General features: G+C 43.8%; 1 protein-coding gene across 5 annotated transcripts in view; it reads right to left on the reverse strand.

Annotated features, from left to right (window-relative positions):
* Positions 1-18,642, reverse strand: part of Fbxw11 (F-box and WD repeat domain containing 11) — a 103,987-nt gene extending 85,345 nt beyond the window's left edge. For 2 of the 5 annotated variants that reach the window (XM_041675994.1, XM_041675992.1), the window contains exon 1: positions 18,170-18,642. In XM_041675994.1, coding sequence (XP_041531928.1) covers positions 18,170-18,487 — 318 coding nt within the window. In that variant the 5' untranslated portion in view covers positions 18,488-18,642. Of the gene's footprint in view, positions 1-7,156; positions 7,312-18,169 lie in introns of all 5 variants that reach the window. The other 3 variants (XM_041675995.1, XM_041675993.1, XM_041675997.1) reach the window with 2 other exon arrangements.
* Between the last annotated feature and the right edge of the window lie 450 nt (positions 18,643-19,092).

Raw genomic sequence — 19,092 nt, forward strand, 5'->3', positions numbered from 1 at the left:
AGTTAAGAACATAGAGACCTGGATTTAATTCCCAGAACCCCATAGCAGCTAACAATTGTCTATAACTACAGTTCAAGGGCATCCAAAGCCCTTTTATGACTTCCTCAGTTACCAGGCACACGTGTGGTACACAGACATGCATGCAGACAAAACACCAAACAAACAAAAATACACATAAAATAAAATAACATTAAATATTTTTTTTAAAAAAGGTTCAGGCTATGCATGATAGAGTAAATAGGCTTTTAATCCTGGCACTCGGGAGGCAGAGGCAGGCAGATCTCTGAGTGTGTAAGGCCAAGCTGATCTACATAGCAAATTCCAAGCCAGACAGAGCTCCACACTGAGATCCTCACCTCAAACTAACAATAATAATAATAACAACATTAGTAATACAAAAAATTATATCTGAGTATAGAAAGAAAGATAATGCATCAATGTAGAACAAGAGCCTTGCATTTTCTTTACGGTTTGTACCATGCATACATATAATTTACTGTAAAATGTGTCAAGTACTGATGGCCATCTCCATCAGTCTTAAGTAATTAAAAAGAATTGAGTTAAAAATCCCTCAAAGAGGGCTGGCGAGATGGCTCAGTGGTTAAAAGCATTGCCTGCTCTTCCAAAGGTCCTGAGTTCAATTCCCAGCAACCACATGGTGGCTCACAACCATCTGTAATGAGATCTGGTGCCCTCTTCTGGCCTGCAGGCATATATGCAGACAGAATATTGTATACTTAATAAATAAATAAATAAATAAATATTTTTAAAAAAACCCTCAAAGAGGGCGTGAAGAAACAGCTAAGCAGTTAGGAACACTTGCTATTCTTATAGAGTACCCATGTTCAGTTCCCAGAACCCACGTGACAGCTCATAACCATCTTAACTCTTCTGTACTCCATGGGCACTGCACACATGTAGTATACAAGCATACAGGCAAAACACCTATACACATAAAATAGAAAAATAAATCTCTTTTTAAATCCCCTAAGGGATGGTGAATTTGAGGCCTGAATGAACTACACAGGGAAACTCAAAATTAACTCCCTGAAGGAAATGCTGCACTGAAGATCAACAGAGCATCTCAATTATTCCAACACAGCTAATTTTGACTCCATCACCAGGACAGCTGTTTCTTTTTTCTTTCCTTAAATATTTATTATGCATACAATATTCTGTCTGCGTGTATGCCTGCAGGCCAGAAGAGGGCACCAGACCTCATTACAGATGGTTGTGAGTCACCACGTGGTTGCTGGGAATTGAACTCAGGACCTTTGGAAGAGCAGGCAATGCTCTTAACCACTGAGCCATCTCTCTAGCCCGACAGCTGTTTCTTTAACTGACAAGTAGGTAAACTAGCTGACTTGTATTTAGGCTTCATGTTGTGATGTTTAGAACGTCTTTAAAATACGACAGTTGTATTCACCAGAGCTAGAGGAGAGGCACTCAGAACTAAGGCTGGCTAGGAAGGCAGATATCACCTGACCATCTCAAGTTATTTTCCTCTGTTTTAGTAACCAGGTGTAGAGTTGAAATTGTGTGAATGAAGGATGTGCAGTGGCTTTTTGAAAACACACTTTAAAAACTGTGCCTCTATTGATCAGCCAGTTAAGAGTAGGAGAGAATATGGCAACTGAATGTGATGATGTCATCTGGGAACTGAGAACAGGAACCAGAAGGATGTTAGGAAATCAGGGTGAGAAAGGTGTAACCATACCTCCTGGCTAACATCACAGACCATCCCTGTGTTGGCATTCCCAGACACAGTTTGTGTTTGAGTAATCTCATAATTCTATTAGTAAAAGTCAGCTACACAAAGGCAAAGGCTCCTAAATTTCTCTATTTGGTGAGCTCAGGCCAATATTACATATAGATACCTCTACCCTTAGATATTCTCATCTCTAGGTAAATCAAAGTCATTATTACTCTCAGCCAACACAAACTCATTCTTTCTTCTCCCCTAATCTCGTGCTCTATTACAGTAGCCTGAGGAACAAAGCAAACTCAAGGGCCTAAAACAAAAGAGAAAAATCTAAAACTAATGATATTACTCAATTCTCCTGTTACTAAAACCAACCCTTAAACTCTGTGCATCCTCCACCTCTGACTTCACAAAGCCATAGCACCCCAGCCAGCACCCCAGTAAGCACTCTGGCTCGCTTATCAATGTTCACTAAGCCTTCAGTCTCTTCATCCTGCATTCACTTGCCAAGCTAACTTCCCAAAATACCGATTCACTTGCATAAGTTACCTTTGCTACTCTAAGAACAGAAAGAAAATAACAAAATGGAAGTAATGACACAGTAGGCTAACTAAAACAAGGTCACTGAACAACAAGCTATAATGCAAGGAGACGGTACTATTGGGTATGTGCTCCTCTGAGTATGTTCCTGTTTACAGTGTACTGTATGGTCAAGTTACATAAGCTTACTAAGTCAATTATCTCCTTAAGAGTAGAAAATGGACAGAAAATGGGTCACAGCAGTGACAAAAGAACTCATGCAAAACCAGGGGCCAGGGCTGGGGAAATGGCTCAGAGGAAAAAACTCTTGTCCTCCAAGCTGGAGGAGGGGCATAAGAATCCCAGCACTACGCCGGGCGGTGGTGGCAGAGGCAGGCGGATCTTTGTGAGTTCGAGACCAGCCTGGTCTACAAGAGCTAGTTCCAGGATAGGCTCCAAAACCACAGAGAAACCCTGTCTCGAAAAACCAAAAAAAAAAAAATCCCAGCACTAGTAGGTGTGGCCTCCCAAGGCGAGGGAGGTAGAAACCGGATCCTTGGAGCAAGCTGGTTAACTAGACTAGCCAATCCATAAATTCTGGATTCAATGAAGTACATTGTAAGTGGAGCACAATGGAGAAAAACACCTAAAGTTAACTTTGGGTCTCTACATGAACACACATACACATGGACACATACACACAAGTGTGCATACACACATGAATGCATAACATATACACCTGCAAAAAAAAGAAGAAGAAGAAAGAGAAAGAAACAAGAACCTCTCAGACTTCTAAGTCAAAAGTACATTCAAGCTGAATATGCTAAGTGACCTAAAAGCAAGTGCCCTGAAGCAGGTGTGGTGCCATGCAGCACCATGTGAAAGAGGCCCACAAGTTCTTGCCCAGTCTGGGCTGCATACAAAACCCTATCTCAAACCCAAAAACAAAGAAAGGGGGGAAATAAGAAGAGGAAAAATCCAAAATCCCAAATGTCTTAATTAAAAAAGGGTTTGGAAGCCGGGCGATGGTGGCGCACGCCTTTAATCCCAGCACTCGGGAGGCAGAGGCAGGTGGATCTCTGTGAGTTCGAGACCAGCCTGGTCTACAGAGCTAGTTCCAGGGTAGGCTCCAAAGCCACAGAGAAACCCTGTCTCGAAAAAGCAAAAAAAAAAAAAGGGGGGGGGGGTTTGGAAGTGAGGTTTTGCCATTAAGAAATTTATCCACTCCAAAGAAAACTAAAAAAAGTTCTCTCTATCCATCCTGCAGATACCTTACTTAATAGATTGAGTTCATGACATGACCTGCTAGGCAACGTTTTCCTCTAACAAGAAAATGCTATAGTCTTTTTGGCTGGAGTCTGCAGGCCCTTCTAAATTAAACTAGCACATAAATTAGCATCTGGCAAATTTTCTGTAAGAGTATACTTAGGTACCGGGTGGTGGTGGCGCACACTCTTAATCCCAACACTAGGGAGGCAGAGGCAGGTGGATTCATGTAAATTCGAGACCATCCTGATCTACAGAGAGAGTTCTAAGACAACCAGGTTTATACAGAGAAACCATGTCTCAAAAAAAAAAAAAAAAGGGTATACTTAGATTGGGGATGTACCTCTCAGTTGGTAGAGTAGTTGTCTAGTATGCACAAGCCTTGGGTTTGACCCCCAACATCAAATAAAACCGTATAGTTGTGCATGCCTATAATTCTCAGCACCCTGAGGCGATGCAGAAACATCACTTGTTCAAGGCCATCCTTAAGTTCAAGGCCAGCCTGCGCTACAATGAAACCCTGTTTCAAAAGAAGAAAATAATATACTAAACATGCCAACATACATATTATCACTATAAACTTATAAATTAGTTTCTGTTCTTATATAACAGTATTGTAAAACTACTGATGCTAGCCGGGCAGTGGTGGCGCATGCCTTTAATCCCAGCACTTGGGAAGCAGAGGCAGGCGGATCTCTGTGAGTTTGAGGCCAGCCTGGTCTATAAGAACTAGTTCCAGGATGGCCAGGGCTACACAGCTACAGAAAAACCCTGTCTCGGGAAGAAAAAAAAAAAAAAAAAAGTACTGATGCTAACCCATCCCTAGGATAAAGAAGCACTTTGAGAACACTGAATGGATCAGATTTCTGAGGGTGCTAAAGACATCACCCTGAATGATGATGCAATTCTAAAATTACATGTGCCTATTTAAACATAAACTGAGTTACATTTCAAAACTGTCACATATTGCCAATTCATGGACACACACCTATAATCCCAGCACTCCAGGACTACATAGGAGGATCACATGCTCAATGTAACCAGCATCACGGGGCGAGACCCAGGCTCAAAAACAAAAAGCAGAAAGCAAACACTTTGACGACTATTGGCTGCTATAGTGAAGAGAACAGGTTTCAAACATCTTGGCCGTGGCAAAGTTTACCATAAAGCACTTCTGAAAAACGATCTCTAACTCACTACTGCTAACTATTGGGGTTTGTTTGAAAAAGAGAGAGCCTGGATGGATAATGAGACCTGAATGCTAGACTTCTTATGTTGTTGTTGGTTTTTTGAGACGGGGTTTCTCTGTGTAACAGTCCTGGCTGTCTTGGAACTCACTCTGTAGTCCAGGCTGGCCTCAAACTCAGAGATCTGCCTGGCCCGCCTCTGCCTCCGGAGTGCTGGGATTAAAGGTATGTGCCACCACCGCCCGGCAAGGCTAGATGTTTTTAAGAGAAGGATGGAGATAGGTAGTGGTAACTCACGCCTTTAGAGGAGGCAGAGGCAGGCGGATCTCTGTGCATTCAAGGCCAGCCTGGTCTACAGAGCTAGTACCAGGACAGGCTCCAAAGCTACAAAGAAACTCTATCTCAAAAAACCAAAAAAGAAAAAAAGAAAAGAGAGAGAGATGGGTAGAAACAGACATTCAGCAACTGCTTCCTTTTATTTTTTTATTGAGACAGTGTCGCACCTCTACAGTCCAGACTGGCCTGAGTCTCACAGCCAGCTTCCCAATACTGGGAATGCAGGTTTATGAGCTGCCTGCCACACCCAGCTTCAATAATTCTAAAAGTAAGAAAATTGTAGACAGTGTTAAGAGAGTTCTGCCTGTGTACTTGTGACCAGAAATTGCTCTAAACAAGAGCCTAGAGGATAGAGGCACAGTCTCTGAAGCCATACTGCCTAGATTCCTCTCTTCCCTCTGCTCTTGAGCATGGAATTTAACCACTCGATGCATTGGTTTCCTCAGTAATGAAGCACTAGGGGCTCTTACCTCACCAGATTATTCTAAGGACACAATGAGTTCATATCTTAAAAGTAACTAGACTAATCTTCAAAGAGAGTAAATGCCCAGGAACACTTCTACAGGTACTACCCACAGCTTAGTGTGCTATGGGATGCTTACCAAGAATATTAGCAAATGCAAAAAAATCCAACTCATACAGGTCAGAATGAAGGTCTATAACAGCCCATTGAGAGGGGGGCCACCTTACGCTGGTGGCCCTGGGTTCTATAAGAAAGCAGGCTGAACAAGGCATGAGGAATAAACCAGTAAGCAGCACTCCTCCATGGCCTCTGCATCAGCTCCTGCCTCCAGGTTGTTGCCCTGTTTGAGCTCCTGTCCTGACTTCAATGATGAACAGTGATGTGGAAGTGGAAGCCACATAAACCCTTTCCTCCCCAACTTTTGGTCTTGGTGTTTCAACACAGCAATAGTAATCCTGACTAGGACAAGTGCCATGCCAAACAATGAGCTAGCATGTACTCTTCAAGAGAAAATCCACTGTGAAGGCTGAGGAGACGGCTCAGTCAATGAAGTGCTTGTTGCACAATCGTGAGAACCTAAGTTGATCTATATAAATTTAAAAAAAAAAGCAAAGCTAAATAAAAATCACTTCAAAGTCAGAGGTGGCACGCCTATTATCTGAGTACTTATCTCCTGCCCAGCATAGCAGAACCAGTGATGGGATTCATCATGAGACCCTGTCTCAAAATAAGGCAGAAGAGCTACTGAAAAGATGTCACCTTCAACCTGGTCTCCACTGAAGCAGTCACAATGAATACGTGTACACACTTATATACAGACACACAAATACTTGCTTCACATAAAACAAACAAACAAAAAACCAAGAAAATACCAAAGGCTTAAGTTCACTGGATGTAAAGGGCCAGGCCTGACCCCAGCTCTCCATTTGCTAGTTGTACGGCCTGGGTGACCTGCACTTCCTCAGTACTTCTGAACTCGTCCTACTATCTAAAACCCAAGTGAGCTCACATCAATTAAAGAACACGCCAACCACCTACTGACTGCCCAGAAGTTAGCAATGCTCTCAATAGCCACTATGGAGGGACTCTTCCTGAGAAGATCCTCTGGAAGTCCTCAAGGCAGATGACAGATAGCTGCTTTACATGGACTACAAAAAATAATCTGGCCTGGTAGCAACAATAAATCATGAAATAAAATATCTCAAAATGGTTACTTGTTTTATGAGCTATCTCCCCCAAACCCCCAAAATCCCCATTTATTTTCTATTGGGAGTCTGACTAGAAGATATTTAGGATTATAGCTTGTACTACTTACATATATGTAGTTTTGTTAATTATGCAACAGCCCCTTCACTGACCCACATACACACAACACTAAGCACAAATGTCCAATATGTCTTCCATCCCCTAGCAATGGAAAAAGAAAGGTTTATTTGTTGTTGTTTGAAATACAGCCTCACTATAGCCCAGGCTGGCCTCCAACCTGCAGCAATCCCAGGCCTTAGCCTCCCAAGTACTGGGATTACAGATGTGAGCCACAATACACAACTCTAAAAAGATTTCTTGCCACAGAGAAACCCTGTCTCGAAAAACCAAAAAAAAAAAAAAAAAAAAAAGATTTCTTGATTTAATTTATTTCAGTGAAGTGAGTCCCACAAAACAACGCCCAGGGTGATGGCTTACCTGGAAGTACTCTGCACTTCAGATCCACCACTGACTGAACAGGGCATCCCCTTTCAGCCTAGTCTGAGAAAAGACAGCGGTCAAGCATCTTCCAAGACTCTCCGTTTACTGTATCCAGCTTTCTTCAACAAAATCCCAAACATGCACTTCGGTAACTGTTGAAAGACAGAGAGCAATCCATACACCCACCATGGCACCAGCAGCACACGACAGCCACCAAGAATGGAAAGAAAGGCCTGGGGCAGTACTCTTCACCCCAGCTTTGAGAGAAGGATTCTATATGACAAATAGTGAAATACAACTAATATTAATATGTACTCATGATAAATAGCATACAATCTACAAATGAGAGTAACTAAAAACTCACTTAACCATCCACATAAACTGCTGCTGATCATTCAATACAATGAGCTCATTGTCAGTTTTCAATGCCAGCTCTTCCACCACTACAAAAGAAATTTGCCAGCCAAAATGAAAGTGAGGATTCAAATATCTCCCAATATTTACTGATATACCTATCAAGAAATCATTTGATTTGCTGCTGAAAAGACATCAAACCTTCATACATTACTATATCCTTGATGTTCAACTAGAATACAGAATATTCTGAAACCTGACAATCAATGTAAGAGTGAACTTAGTTCACTAGAGGCCAATAACCCACAACAACTTATCACCAGGCAAACCAAAGAGACAATAAAGAACACTAAGCAATAATTTACAAGATGACACCCATAAACATTACAGTCAACCCAGATTCTATTAACATCCATTTTCAACCGTGTGGGCTTTCCCTTTAGACTACAGACACTAATGAACAGAAAGAGAAAGGACACTAGATAGTTTAGACATCCAGAGGGAAGGTGAAGCTGCGACTCACTTGTCACATCACTGCCAGGGTCCCTGCAGTATTCAATAGGTACAGACAGCTGATGGGCGTGTTTAATTCTCAAGAATGTTTCAAGTTCCCTTCTATAGGAGGTAAAGCCATGACATTTTCACAAAGCACACAACTGCCCTGAGTACAAGGGTCAGAAAACCCATTACTTTCGGGACAAAAGACATAAATACTTTCACAAGGCCCTAAGGTAATGAGAACTACAAAGCACAGAAGGGGGAGAATTTTATCCTGGCTGACACAAAAAGCAAACTCCAGAGTATTCCACACTACCAAAGGGCCATGCAATTGTAAGGTCCCAAGCACTAATATCAAAGCAAAACACATCCTAAAGGTGCCTTAGTCCCCTCTTAGTGGCAAACAAGTTCCTGATAAAGAATTTCTGACCTTCTGAACGCTGACTTCTAAGATGCGGTTATCAGTCCACAAGCGATAGCAACAGCCGTGCTGACTTCTGGCACTGAAGGAACTGTGCACCTATCTGAGGGTCTGCACCACAGTGACCAGATGCAAACACTACAGGCCACACAACTTAAAGAAAGCACACAAGTGAAGCACCATGCCAAAACAAAACTGTTCAGGTTATCTTCACTAGTTGATGTCGCTGAGGCAAGAATGAACTGAAGGCTGAAGATGTGGCTCAGTTGGCAAATGGCCTGCCTAGCATTCAAAGTCGTAGGGCAATGTTTCTCAGCCTTCCTAACACTGCAACCTTTTAGCACAGTTACTCATCTTATGGTGATCCCCAGTCATAAAATTATTTTCACTGCTATTTTATAACTGTAATTTTGCTACTGCTATGAATTATAATGTAAGTATCTGTTTTCTTTTCCTTTTTCTTTTTTTTCCGAGACAGGGTTTCTCTGTGGTTTTGGAGCCTGTCCTGGAACTAGCTCTTGTAGACCAGGCTAGTCTCGAACTCACAGAGATCCACCTGCCTCTGCCTCCCAAGTGGCGTGTGCCACCACCACCAGGCTAAGTATCTGTTTGCTGATGGTCTTAGGTGACCCCTGTGAAAGGATCATTCAATCCCCAAAGAGGTATTGATCCACATGTTGAGAGCTGCTGTCCTAGGGTCTGTCCCTGTCACTTCATTAACCTGGTATAATTCCAGGACTCCAGAGGTAGAAGCAGGAGGATCAGAAGTTCAAGGGCATCTGTGACTGACTACACAGCAAACTCAAGGCCAGCCTAGGATTCATGAAACTCTGCCTCAATTAATATTAATTAAACTGGAAATCCAGCTGTGACAAAGTAACCAGTAACTATATTGGTGGCTAATTGCTAAAACAATATATTCTGCTTTTTCAAAGAGCAACTGACATCCACACTGCAGGACAGGATACAGGAAAACAAGCACTATCCAGCCAACTCGTTTCTCACCCTATTGAGTCCTCTGGCCTTTCCTTCTACAGGGGAATTAGTTAACTTTTCACCCTTCCATTCACAGAAGTATCTCTCCAATGCTTACCTGGTGACAAGCTTGCGGAAGACTAACAGATGAAGGCTAAGAGAATGAGAACTGAGCTCTCCCTGTCTCTTCTCAAACAAGCAAAGTATACTTTATCATCAGTTCTTTTTTTTTTTTTTTTTTTAAGTTTTTCGAGACAGGGTTTCTCTGTAGCTTTGATCACCAGTTCTTAAAAGTGGCTAAAGGTAGCCGGGCGGTGGTGGCGCACGCCTTTAATCCCAGGCAGAGGCAGGCGGATCTCTGTGAGTTCGAGACCAGCCTGGTCTACAAGAGCTAGTTCCAGGACAGGAACCAAAAGCTATGGAGAAACCCTGTCTCAAAAATCAAAAAAAAAAAAAAAAAAGGTGGCTAAAGGTTCTCAGCTTAGCTCCTTAAAAAGTGCAAAGATGCTGTGTAGAGCCCACACTGGGCTACCCCTCCTGTGGAGCAGCGGCTTTGACCTAGAGACCAGCTCTCCCACATTCATTGTGTTTGTACACTTCTTCACTCACAAGCTAGCGTTTTTCTTTTTTCCCTCTATTTTTCTCATTAATGTCCCAATTTCTACCTCACTGCACCCTGGCCTGTGAAGGCTTTTGTGCTGCCTAATCATAAGAGGGAAATTCTTGCTGACATCACAAAACTCTACATAGACGTTACCGTTTGTGAAAGCAGTAAGGCCAAGGTTAGAGACACCAACTGGACTGTCAGGTCCTCCTAGTTTGTCTCTCATTTGCCTACAAAGACAAACTTCCTGTTAAGCAATTGTGATCAAGCAGAAACTTAACAGAGGGTAACAAGCTCATTCTTGACCAACAGGTTTTCCCCCACTGTCAACTAATTCAATTAACAACAATTCAACCCGGAAAGAAAGTTTGCTTATTCAATTAATGGTCAAAATCACCTGGAGCTTTGCCAAGACTCAAAAATCTTCATTTCATGCCTTTAATCCCAGCACCTGGGAGGGGGAGGCAGACAGACCTCAGTGAGTTCAAGGTCAGCCTGGTCTACCGCAAATTCTAGGACAACCAGGACTGTTACAAAGAGAAAACCTGTTTTGAAAAACAAAAAGAAACAAAAACAAACAAACAAAAAATCTTCATTTCACAGAACCCCACAAACCAACGAAACATTATTCAGAATATTCAATGCTTACACACACTAACCACCAGTCTCTACTGGGGTACCCACACAGGACTGGGTCGGGGGAGGGATTCTATCTGTAATTACAGCATAGCTCTGATCAGACCAACTGATAGTTCTCTCACTGAACATCATGGTACCTCCCATATATTCCAAACCATATGGATATTGTAAAATGTTACCATTTCCCTCAAAGAATGACTCACCACATCTATGGGCTAAAAGTAAATGGACGCTAGCCTCCAGAAATAAATGCATATACAAGTGAATAGCTTTTCAAATAAATACATGCACAACTCAGGAGGGAAAAAGCTAACTTTTCCCACACCATCTGTTCTGATTTTGTTTTATGAAATGTAGGTCTCTGAAGACCTGTCATGGTGGCACACACTTACAATCCTAGCACCTGGGAAGATGAGGCAGAAGGACATGGAGTTTGAGGCCAATCTGAGCAAAACAGTCAATTCAAGGCTAACTTGGGTTACGAAGTGAGAACCTGTATCAAAACTTTTAAAGCAATTTTAGAAATTTTATAATAAAAAAATCGGGGATTGCAAAATGGTTCTGTTGGTAAACCCATCAATTCAAGGTCAATCCCTGGAACCAACAAAATGTGGGCAGAAATGTCTCCACAGTGTTGTCCTCTGACCTCCACATGAACACCCGTGGCATTCACAACACATGCACATGCAAACAGTCTCTCACACACAGTAACAGTCACATACACACTCACATACACAAATACACACTTCATGCATGTGCACATAGCAATAATATTTTTTTAAAAGAAGCATCATCCACGTGTTCTAATATATACCTGTAATCCTAGCACTCAGAAGACAGATACAAGAAGACTATGAGTTTGAATCTGGCCTGGATGACTTAGTTAACGGTCTCAAATATTAAAATTAGAAAGGGTTCCAGCACCTACAGATACAGTCAGTAAGGCTGTCCCCTCTGCAAAATCCTTTCATACACATGCCTCCTGAAGCCTTCCTAATAACTAGAAGGAGAGCAGGTCTCCGTATGTGTACAGTTAAGCTGCAATAAAGCTTCCCTTAAGGTCACACAGCAAGTGCAGAGCTGTAGTAGAAAATCAGGTGTCTCACCCTGCAGTCTATACCCTTTCTGCTGGTTAAATCACAATTTTTAAGGTCAGGAACACTTGCAGCTCATCAGCTACTCTCACAACAGATATAAAAAGAACATGGCTTCCTCATTTCTTGGCTAATCACCAGTCTAGGATGCATAAGTCAATCTGTAGGTAGGTAGGTAGGTAGATAGATAGATAGATAGATAGATAGATAGATAGATAGATAGAGATATGTCCATACATGATGGTTAAATGGGCCACATACCAACTTCCACTTTCCCTCACCGGTCTTCTTCTTTTATATATGTGTTTGTGTTAAAGTTATCAAAAGAAAATGCTAAAAGGTAGCATGGTATTTAAAAAAGAAAACAACCTAACATTAAGGCTCCATAAAAGTTAAGATTATTAGAACTGGTGACAAGTGCAGTTTCCCAGACATGGAGACAGCTACGACACAGAGAGGAGTTCACCACTGTATGGACAGCTATTACAAAAATACACAAAGTATAAGAAGGAGCTGTGGCTAGAGGAAGGGAGGAAGGTCTCATAAAGCCCTTATAATTTAATAGAAGACACAAACAGGTAACTACACTATAAGCATGGACTATTCTAAGTACCACTAGATAATTCATTCATTGAAGGACTGTTCCACAAAGATTGTGGTATGCAACCAAATAAGATGGTATCTGCCACTGCCAAATAAACTGACATCAAAGAGGTGGCCTCCATTTCGTCTCCTGGGCTGACAGTGGTTTATCAGCATAAGCAGAAGGGAAGATTGCTGAGATGTGATCTAAGCCAAGGGCTGCTCAAGGATGGAGTTCTTTCAGTAAACAGCAGCTGCCTTCAAAAAACATACTCAAGTTTATACCACTGCTGACAACAGAAAGAGTGTGAGCAGAGTAAGCAGGACCAGGATCCCCCAGCTCTGGCTGGAGGATATCAGAGAAGCAAGCAGGAAGAAGGGCTGAAGGGAGACAGATTCAAAGAGAGAAAGGAAGTGACAGGAGAGGAAATGGATTGGAAGAGGGACAGGAAGTAGTCAGCAGGTCTGGAAAAGCGTCTTCCTTAGGATCCCAGCATTCTTACAAAGGGCTGAGAACTCACTGCCCCAAAAGCACTGCCCAATTGCCATATGGGTGTGGGTCTAGGAATTTGTGTCTCACTTAATGAGTATCCTGGGCTAGCTCTCTACTCAATGGCCAGACTACAGCAGTCTGAAGGACATGTAGCCTACTGCAAATCCTCAGGCAGGTTATATTAGAGTCATGGCCTCTTTAGACTGTCTAAGATCCTCTAAATATATGTGGTTTATATCATTTGGTGAGTTAGTAGACACCAGAGAGCAACGAAAGGATAGATGCAGTCACCCAATTACTTGACAGGTCACTAAACAATCCTATTTGCCTCACCAAGTCAAAGACAGAAAGGAAGAAAAAAAAAAGAATAAAAACGAAAAAAAAAACAATTTACCTTATAAGTTTCTTTTATCTCTTTAGTTTTACAGTCTACTTATACTTCATTAACTCTAAAAATAGCGTTTATATTGCACCTTCTTAATAAGGACCACTATAAGCCGGGCGGTGGTGGCGCACGCCTTTAATCCCAGCACTCGGGAGGCAGAGGCAGGTGGATCTCTGTGAGTTCGAGACCAGCCTGGTCTACAAGAGCTAGTTCCAGGACAGGCTCCAAAACCACAGAGAAACCCTGTCTCGAAAAACCAAAAAAAAAAAAAAAAAAAAAAAAAAATAAGGACCACTATATTTTAATCTGCATTACTTCATCCACTTAAGAGATAAAAACAAAGGAAATGACTCACTTAAGGTCTCTTAGCAGAGGGGGAATCTTTCAAAAGCTAGTAACACTATAGAAGTGTAGCTACAAACGTTTTGTTCTGTTCACACTCATGAGACAGAATTATCATCCTTAAACTTTGTTGTTATTATTGTTGCTGTTTGGGGTTGTTTTGTTTTCTGGAACAAAATTCATCTGTGTAACAGTCCTAGCTATCCTGTAACTGGCTCTGTAGACCAGACTGGCCTCGTACTCAAGAGATCTGCGCCCCCCATGCTGGGATTAAAAGTGTGGGCCACCACCACCCAGATAATCCTTAAACTTCTTTAAAATTATATTTATTTATGTGCATTGGTGTGGAGTGTGCTTTCCAAAGGTTTGTTCTTGCCTTCCTCTATGAGTCCTAGGGAATGAAATTAGGTAGTCAGGCTTGGTGGCTAGTATCTTTACCCACTGGCTTGTGTCCTTAAACTATTAGCAGCATTTTACTATCTTTTTTCATGGGGGAAACTAGCCACCTCTCTGTCAATCTGCAGCTCTTGTGAGTGCTTCCTAAGGAGTGCCTGTACATCAATTCAATGTGATGCATAATGCAGTTTACATTCTTTCCAGTGAAATCCGCAAACCAGACACAGTCTGGTGAACTCTGACTATTTCCAAAATGTTTCATTGCTATTCCAACTTACTCATAATAAAGCTGATTGTTACAAAGAAGTTTAGAAAACAGGTCCACAAAGCAGGCCCAGTACTGGACCAGTATAAAGTCATGAAAGCCACATAGCAATTAAATTATTCACTATCAGCAACTATAATTTTATTGTCTCTATCAAGAGTTCACGTATTACCTTGCTGAGGATAGTGGCACAGAACCATAATCCCAGCACTTGGAAGGCAGAAGCAAAAGGATTGGGAGTTCAAGGCCAGCTTTGGCTACAAAGTTCCGGGCCAGCCTGGGCTACATAAGACCCCAGAAGAAGGCAAGGAGTTGGTAAAAAGGGTGTGTGTTAAGAAAGAGAGGGGGAACGCCGGGTGATGGTGGCGCACGCCTTTAATCCCAGCACTCGGGAGGCAGAGGCAGGCGGATCTCTGTGAGTTCGAGACCAGCCCGGTCTACAGAGCTAGTTCCAGGACAGGCTCCAAAGCCACAGAGAAACCCTGTCTCGAAAAACCAAAAAGAAAAAAAGAGAGAGGGGGGAGGCAGGTAAAAGGGGAAAGAGAAAGAAAAAAAGGAGAAAATGGAAAGGGGAGGAAGAACGAGAGCACTCAACGTATTTTATTAAAGTCGGAGTCCTATGCAGAAGGGCAGAGACATGCAAGCACCTTTGGCAGGCCCAGGCCTCAAGGAGGAATAAAAGTCACAAAGTGAGGAATTGAATTTTGAAACCTTAACTATTCTGCTACTACCATCTTTCCCCTCCAACCATCTCCTTACTAGGGATAGAACTCAACAAGGTGTGTACTATAGTAAACTATAGGTGTACTCTCCACTATAACTAGCTTTAATTTCTCTAAATGTATAAAATAAGCACAAAATAATGGGATGGGGGAAGTAGCTTAATGGCAGAGCAGTTGCCTAGCATGAGCCAAGCTTGGCTTTGAGCCCGAGCACTGTAAAAAGAAACAGAAAAGGGTATATAGTGGCTCAGACCTGTAACCCCAGCACTCAAGAGGCTGCCAAGACTGCCATGAGTCTCACCAAGTGCAAGAGAGAGAGAAAAAAAAAGCATCAAAATCGAAGTAAAAGGCTAACAATTAAGAACTCAAGATGACACAAAGTCAGTTTCCTCTTTTTAATGCAGCGCAATCTAGAACAGCACATAAGTCATCTTGTCAACCATTAGGTACCAAACTCACACAAGCAATATGATCCCAAATATCTGAGCCCAAAAGAGGACTCACAAAAATGTGGAATATTTTATGCTCTAGACTTTCAAAATACCATTAATTTAACCAGTTTTCCTTCAATCATGTTATTTTGAAGTCATTACTAAATGTGTTTTCAACTGATTTCTGGAAACTATAATTGAAATGTAGTGAACATAGAAAGCTAGATAGATGCTCCTGGATTTTAAAGGTATTCTGATCTGTCTATTGGTGCTAGACTTCTTCAGTAACCAAGTACTCGAGCTATCTACTGCACTAAAATAAACACCTACAGTTCATGGGATAGATTGCCTAGTGGTGCTAACAAAGTTAACAGCTTTGAGGAAAAAAAAATCCTTAAAAACAATTTTAAAATTGATCATGACTACTACATTTTTTTATTACTAAATTTCTAAGAATTAAATCCCAACTTCCTATGTCCTCAGTGGGGTTGACACCTCTTTTATTTAACAGCACATTTTATCACACAAACTCTAAACCACCCATCAGGGCTTCATGGTTCTCACTAAGCTTCTGCTCTACCACTGAGATGCAACCCAGCGCCCACAACACTTTTTAAGTTATGAGCAAAACCAGCAAGTAAATGTGGAACAGAGCCTTTCTCTAGTCACAGACTGAAGACCATGCCGTGGGTTACACTGTATTTCTCCAAACTCTTTTGAAGAAGACATTTTGATTGTCTTAAGTGATGTGTTTCAATGTGAAACACTGACTGGTCACACTGAAAGCAGACATAACTGTTTAAGAGGCTGGAACATGCCTGGTGGTGGTGGCACACACCTTTAATCTCAGTTCTCAGGAGACAGAGGCAGGAGGAACTAACTCTTGTGAGTTCAAGGCCTGCCTGGCCTACAGAGCAGAGTTCCAGGACAGGCTCCAAAACTACACAGAGAAACCCTGTCTTTAAAAAAAAAAAAAAAAAGAAAAGAAAACTTTGCCAAAAACAGAGGTCAGCAAGAAGGCTCAGTCAAACGCATTTGATCATACATGCCTGACGATGTTAGTTAACCTTCCAGTACCCATGTAAAGGAAGGAGAGAAGTCACTCTACAAAGTTGTACTCTGACCACCAAATGCCCACTGTGGTGTGCAGGCACACACACACACACATTCACAATTATACATAAGTAACAATTTTTAAAAGCTATTTTGTCAAAATAACCCACTGTAAAAGTTGCCCAAACTGTTGTAACCAACCATTTGATGCTGAAAAGGAAAAGTTCCTCAGCACCTAACGATCCCACAAGTTTCAGAATCCCTTCAAACACACACACACCCCAGAAACTACCAGAGTTTGTTTTTCCCCTAATTTTCAACAAGTCCAGTTCTGCACATTGTGCAGAGGCCAGCAGACATGAGACTACCTCTGTATTTATTTTATGCTACTATACTTCCATTTTAAAACGTACACCTCAACTCCCTGGATAACATCATCCACAGAAACCATGAGGCTATCCAACAGACTTTCAGTATCACCATTTATTATTTATAGTATAAATGGGGGAAGTGGCTCTGATGTCACCAACCCTACCCAGTGGAATCACTGACTCAATAAGCATTTTCACGCTGTAGAGAATCTCAAGAGGCAAAACCTTTTGTTAAATTCTGTAGATCTCTCACCTTTCCTCGCTACCATGGGGCAGATACTAGTTGTTACTGTATAAGCAGAGATACAAAGAAACTATCAACGCTTTCACAGGCAGAAGCCCTTTGTATGTCCGTTTGCAAAGGCTGATTTCCTCCCAACTCTCCTGAGCCCACTATAATTTCCCTCACGTTTAAACTGGCAGGTAAAACCAGCTGTATTTTATTTCTTCCACCAATGAGCAAATTCTTCACTTTTCCCAGCCACTCATTCATAGTCCTATTTCCAAAAACACTTCTGGCACCAAGTCTGAGGTCAGAAAGGGGTTAGGGGTGTCCGGGGAGACCTGATCAGTCTGGCTACCAATGGTTTCTAACAGTAAAAGGGATCGTTGCTTCTCTGTGGGCCAAGAATTCCCCTCTTTTCTTTTTAAGAGCGGGTGGCGACCCTTCCCCCTCCCCTCTTATTTCCCCGAATGATAAAGTTATGGTTTCCCTTTCCTAGGGGATGGAATCCAGAGTACCTGGGGCCTTGCTATACAAACATCCTTCACGGCAGGGTAAGAAACCCTTTGTCCAAGAAGCCTGACACCACAGGGGCCCAGGAAAGAGTCTCCTTATCCCACACAGCCTCAGAATCGAGGGCACTCCCAACATCCCAGCCCTACGGGACCTATCTTGGCATCCACACAGCCGTAGCTTGGGGAGAAGGTGCTGAGAGCCCCCTAAACCTCCCCCCCCCCGCCCCCCGTACATAGGTTACGGAGGCCGAAGCGGCCCCAACTGGTCTCGGACTCCCTCCCACCACCATCACCCTCGGCTTGAGCGCGGCTGGGAAGCGCGATGAGGGCCTTCCCGGAGGAATGGGAAGGGAAAAGAAATCCCCTTCTAAAACGAGAGTGCGATGGCAAGGCGAGAGTGAGCGGAGGCTCCTGGAGGAGCGAGGCAGGGGTGCCCGAGCCCGGTCAGAGCCCAGCAGGGAGGGGGGGCCCGGGGAGCGGAGGCCCGGACGGACCGGGAGCTCGAGGCGTCAGCAACGAGCCACGGCAGGGGACCGGCAGGGCCCGGGCGGCGGGGAGCGGGGCTAGCCTGGCGCGGACGCCGAGGTGGGCAGGCCCCCGGGCCGCCGGCCGGCCGGAAGAACGGAGGGCCAGCGGGCCGCACTCACCATGAGCTCGATGGTCTTGTCCTCAATCACCGAGTCGGGCTCCATGGCGGCCCCGGCGGCCCCGCCTCGCTCTCCCCGCTCAGCAGCGAACGGCCCAGGCGGAGGAGGCGGTGGCAGCGGCGGCGGAGGCGGCTCTCGCACCCACTCTAGCTGCCAGCCCGCCGGGCCGCCGGCAGCTCCGCCCTCCCCCTCTGTGGACGCAGGACGCACAGCAGGGACTACAACTCCCGGCAACCCCCGCGGCTCGCGCGGCCTTGTGGGAGCAAGAAGCCGCCAGACCAACTCTGCCGAAGGTTCGCCACTGGAGAGAGTGCGCATCGAGGAGCGAAGGGCTGTAAGTACGGGACGAGCAGACCTGGGGAATCTAGGACTTGCTCGAGGTAGGGCCTCGTGAATGCCGTGACTACTCGTCCCATAAAGCCCCGCGCGCGAAGTCTCCTTCCGGCTGGCCGTTCCTGACTTCCTGGCAGCCTGGGCTGCCCGGACCCGGACGGAAACTCGGAGGCAACTTCTCACTTGTCTGAGATCTTTGCGGTGCGTCCGATTTCCGCACATGCGCCGTGGGTGTCTGCAGTGCCCACTCGTCGCCTAGGTGGCTGTGCCGTCACTCCGTGTGTGTTGCTTTTGGTAGAGACAGGTGGTGGAGACAGTTGGGTCCAAGGTGCACTAGGAAGTGCGGGGAGGGGGCCCGAGAGCCCGAGGACGCAGCCAAGGGAAGATGGACATCGCAAGAGTTTGGAGACTGCGTTAGGAAACAGGTGTATGAAGATCCGCTACACTGACCGGGAAGAGCTGAACCGTGAGAAGGAAGCTATTCGTTCTGGAAAGGTTTATTTTTAAGCATTCAGTTTCTGCTGAGTACTGCCCTAAGCACTGGGAATCTACTTTGAAAGTAACAGCAGAGACTCCCCTGTTCTCACGAA

This window comes from Microtus oregoni, unplaced genomic scaffold (assembly GCF_018167655.1).
Source record: "Microtus oregoni isolate MIOR12 unplaced genomic scaffold, Mior012 000027F_ref0000203, whole genome shotgun sequence".
Classification (NCBI taxonomy): Eukaryota; Metazoa; Chordata; class Mammalia; order Rodentia; family Cricetidae; genus Microtus; species Microtus oregoni.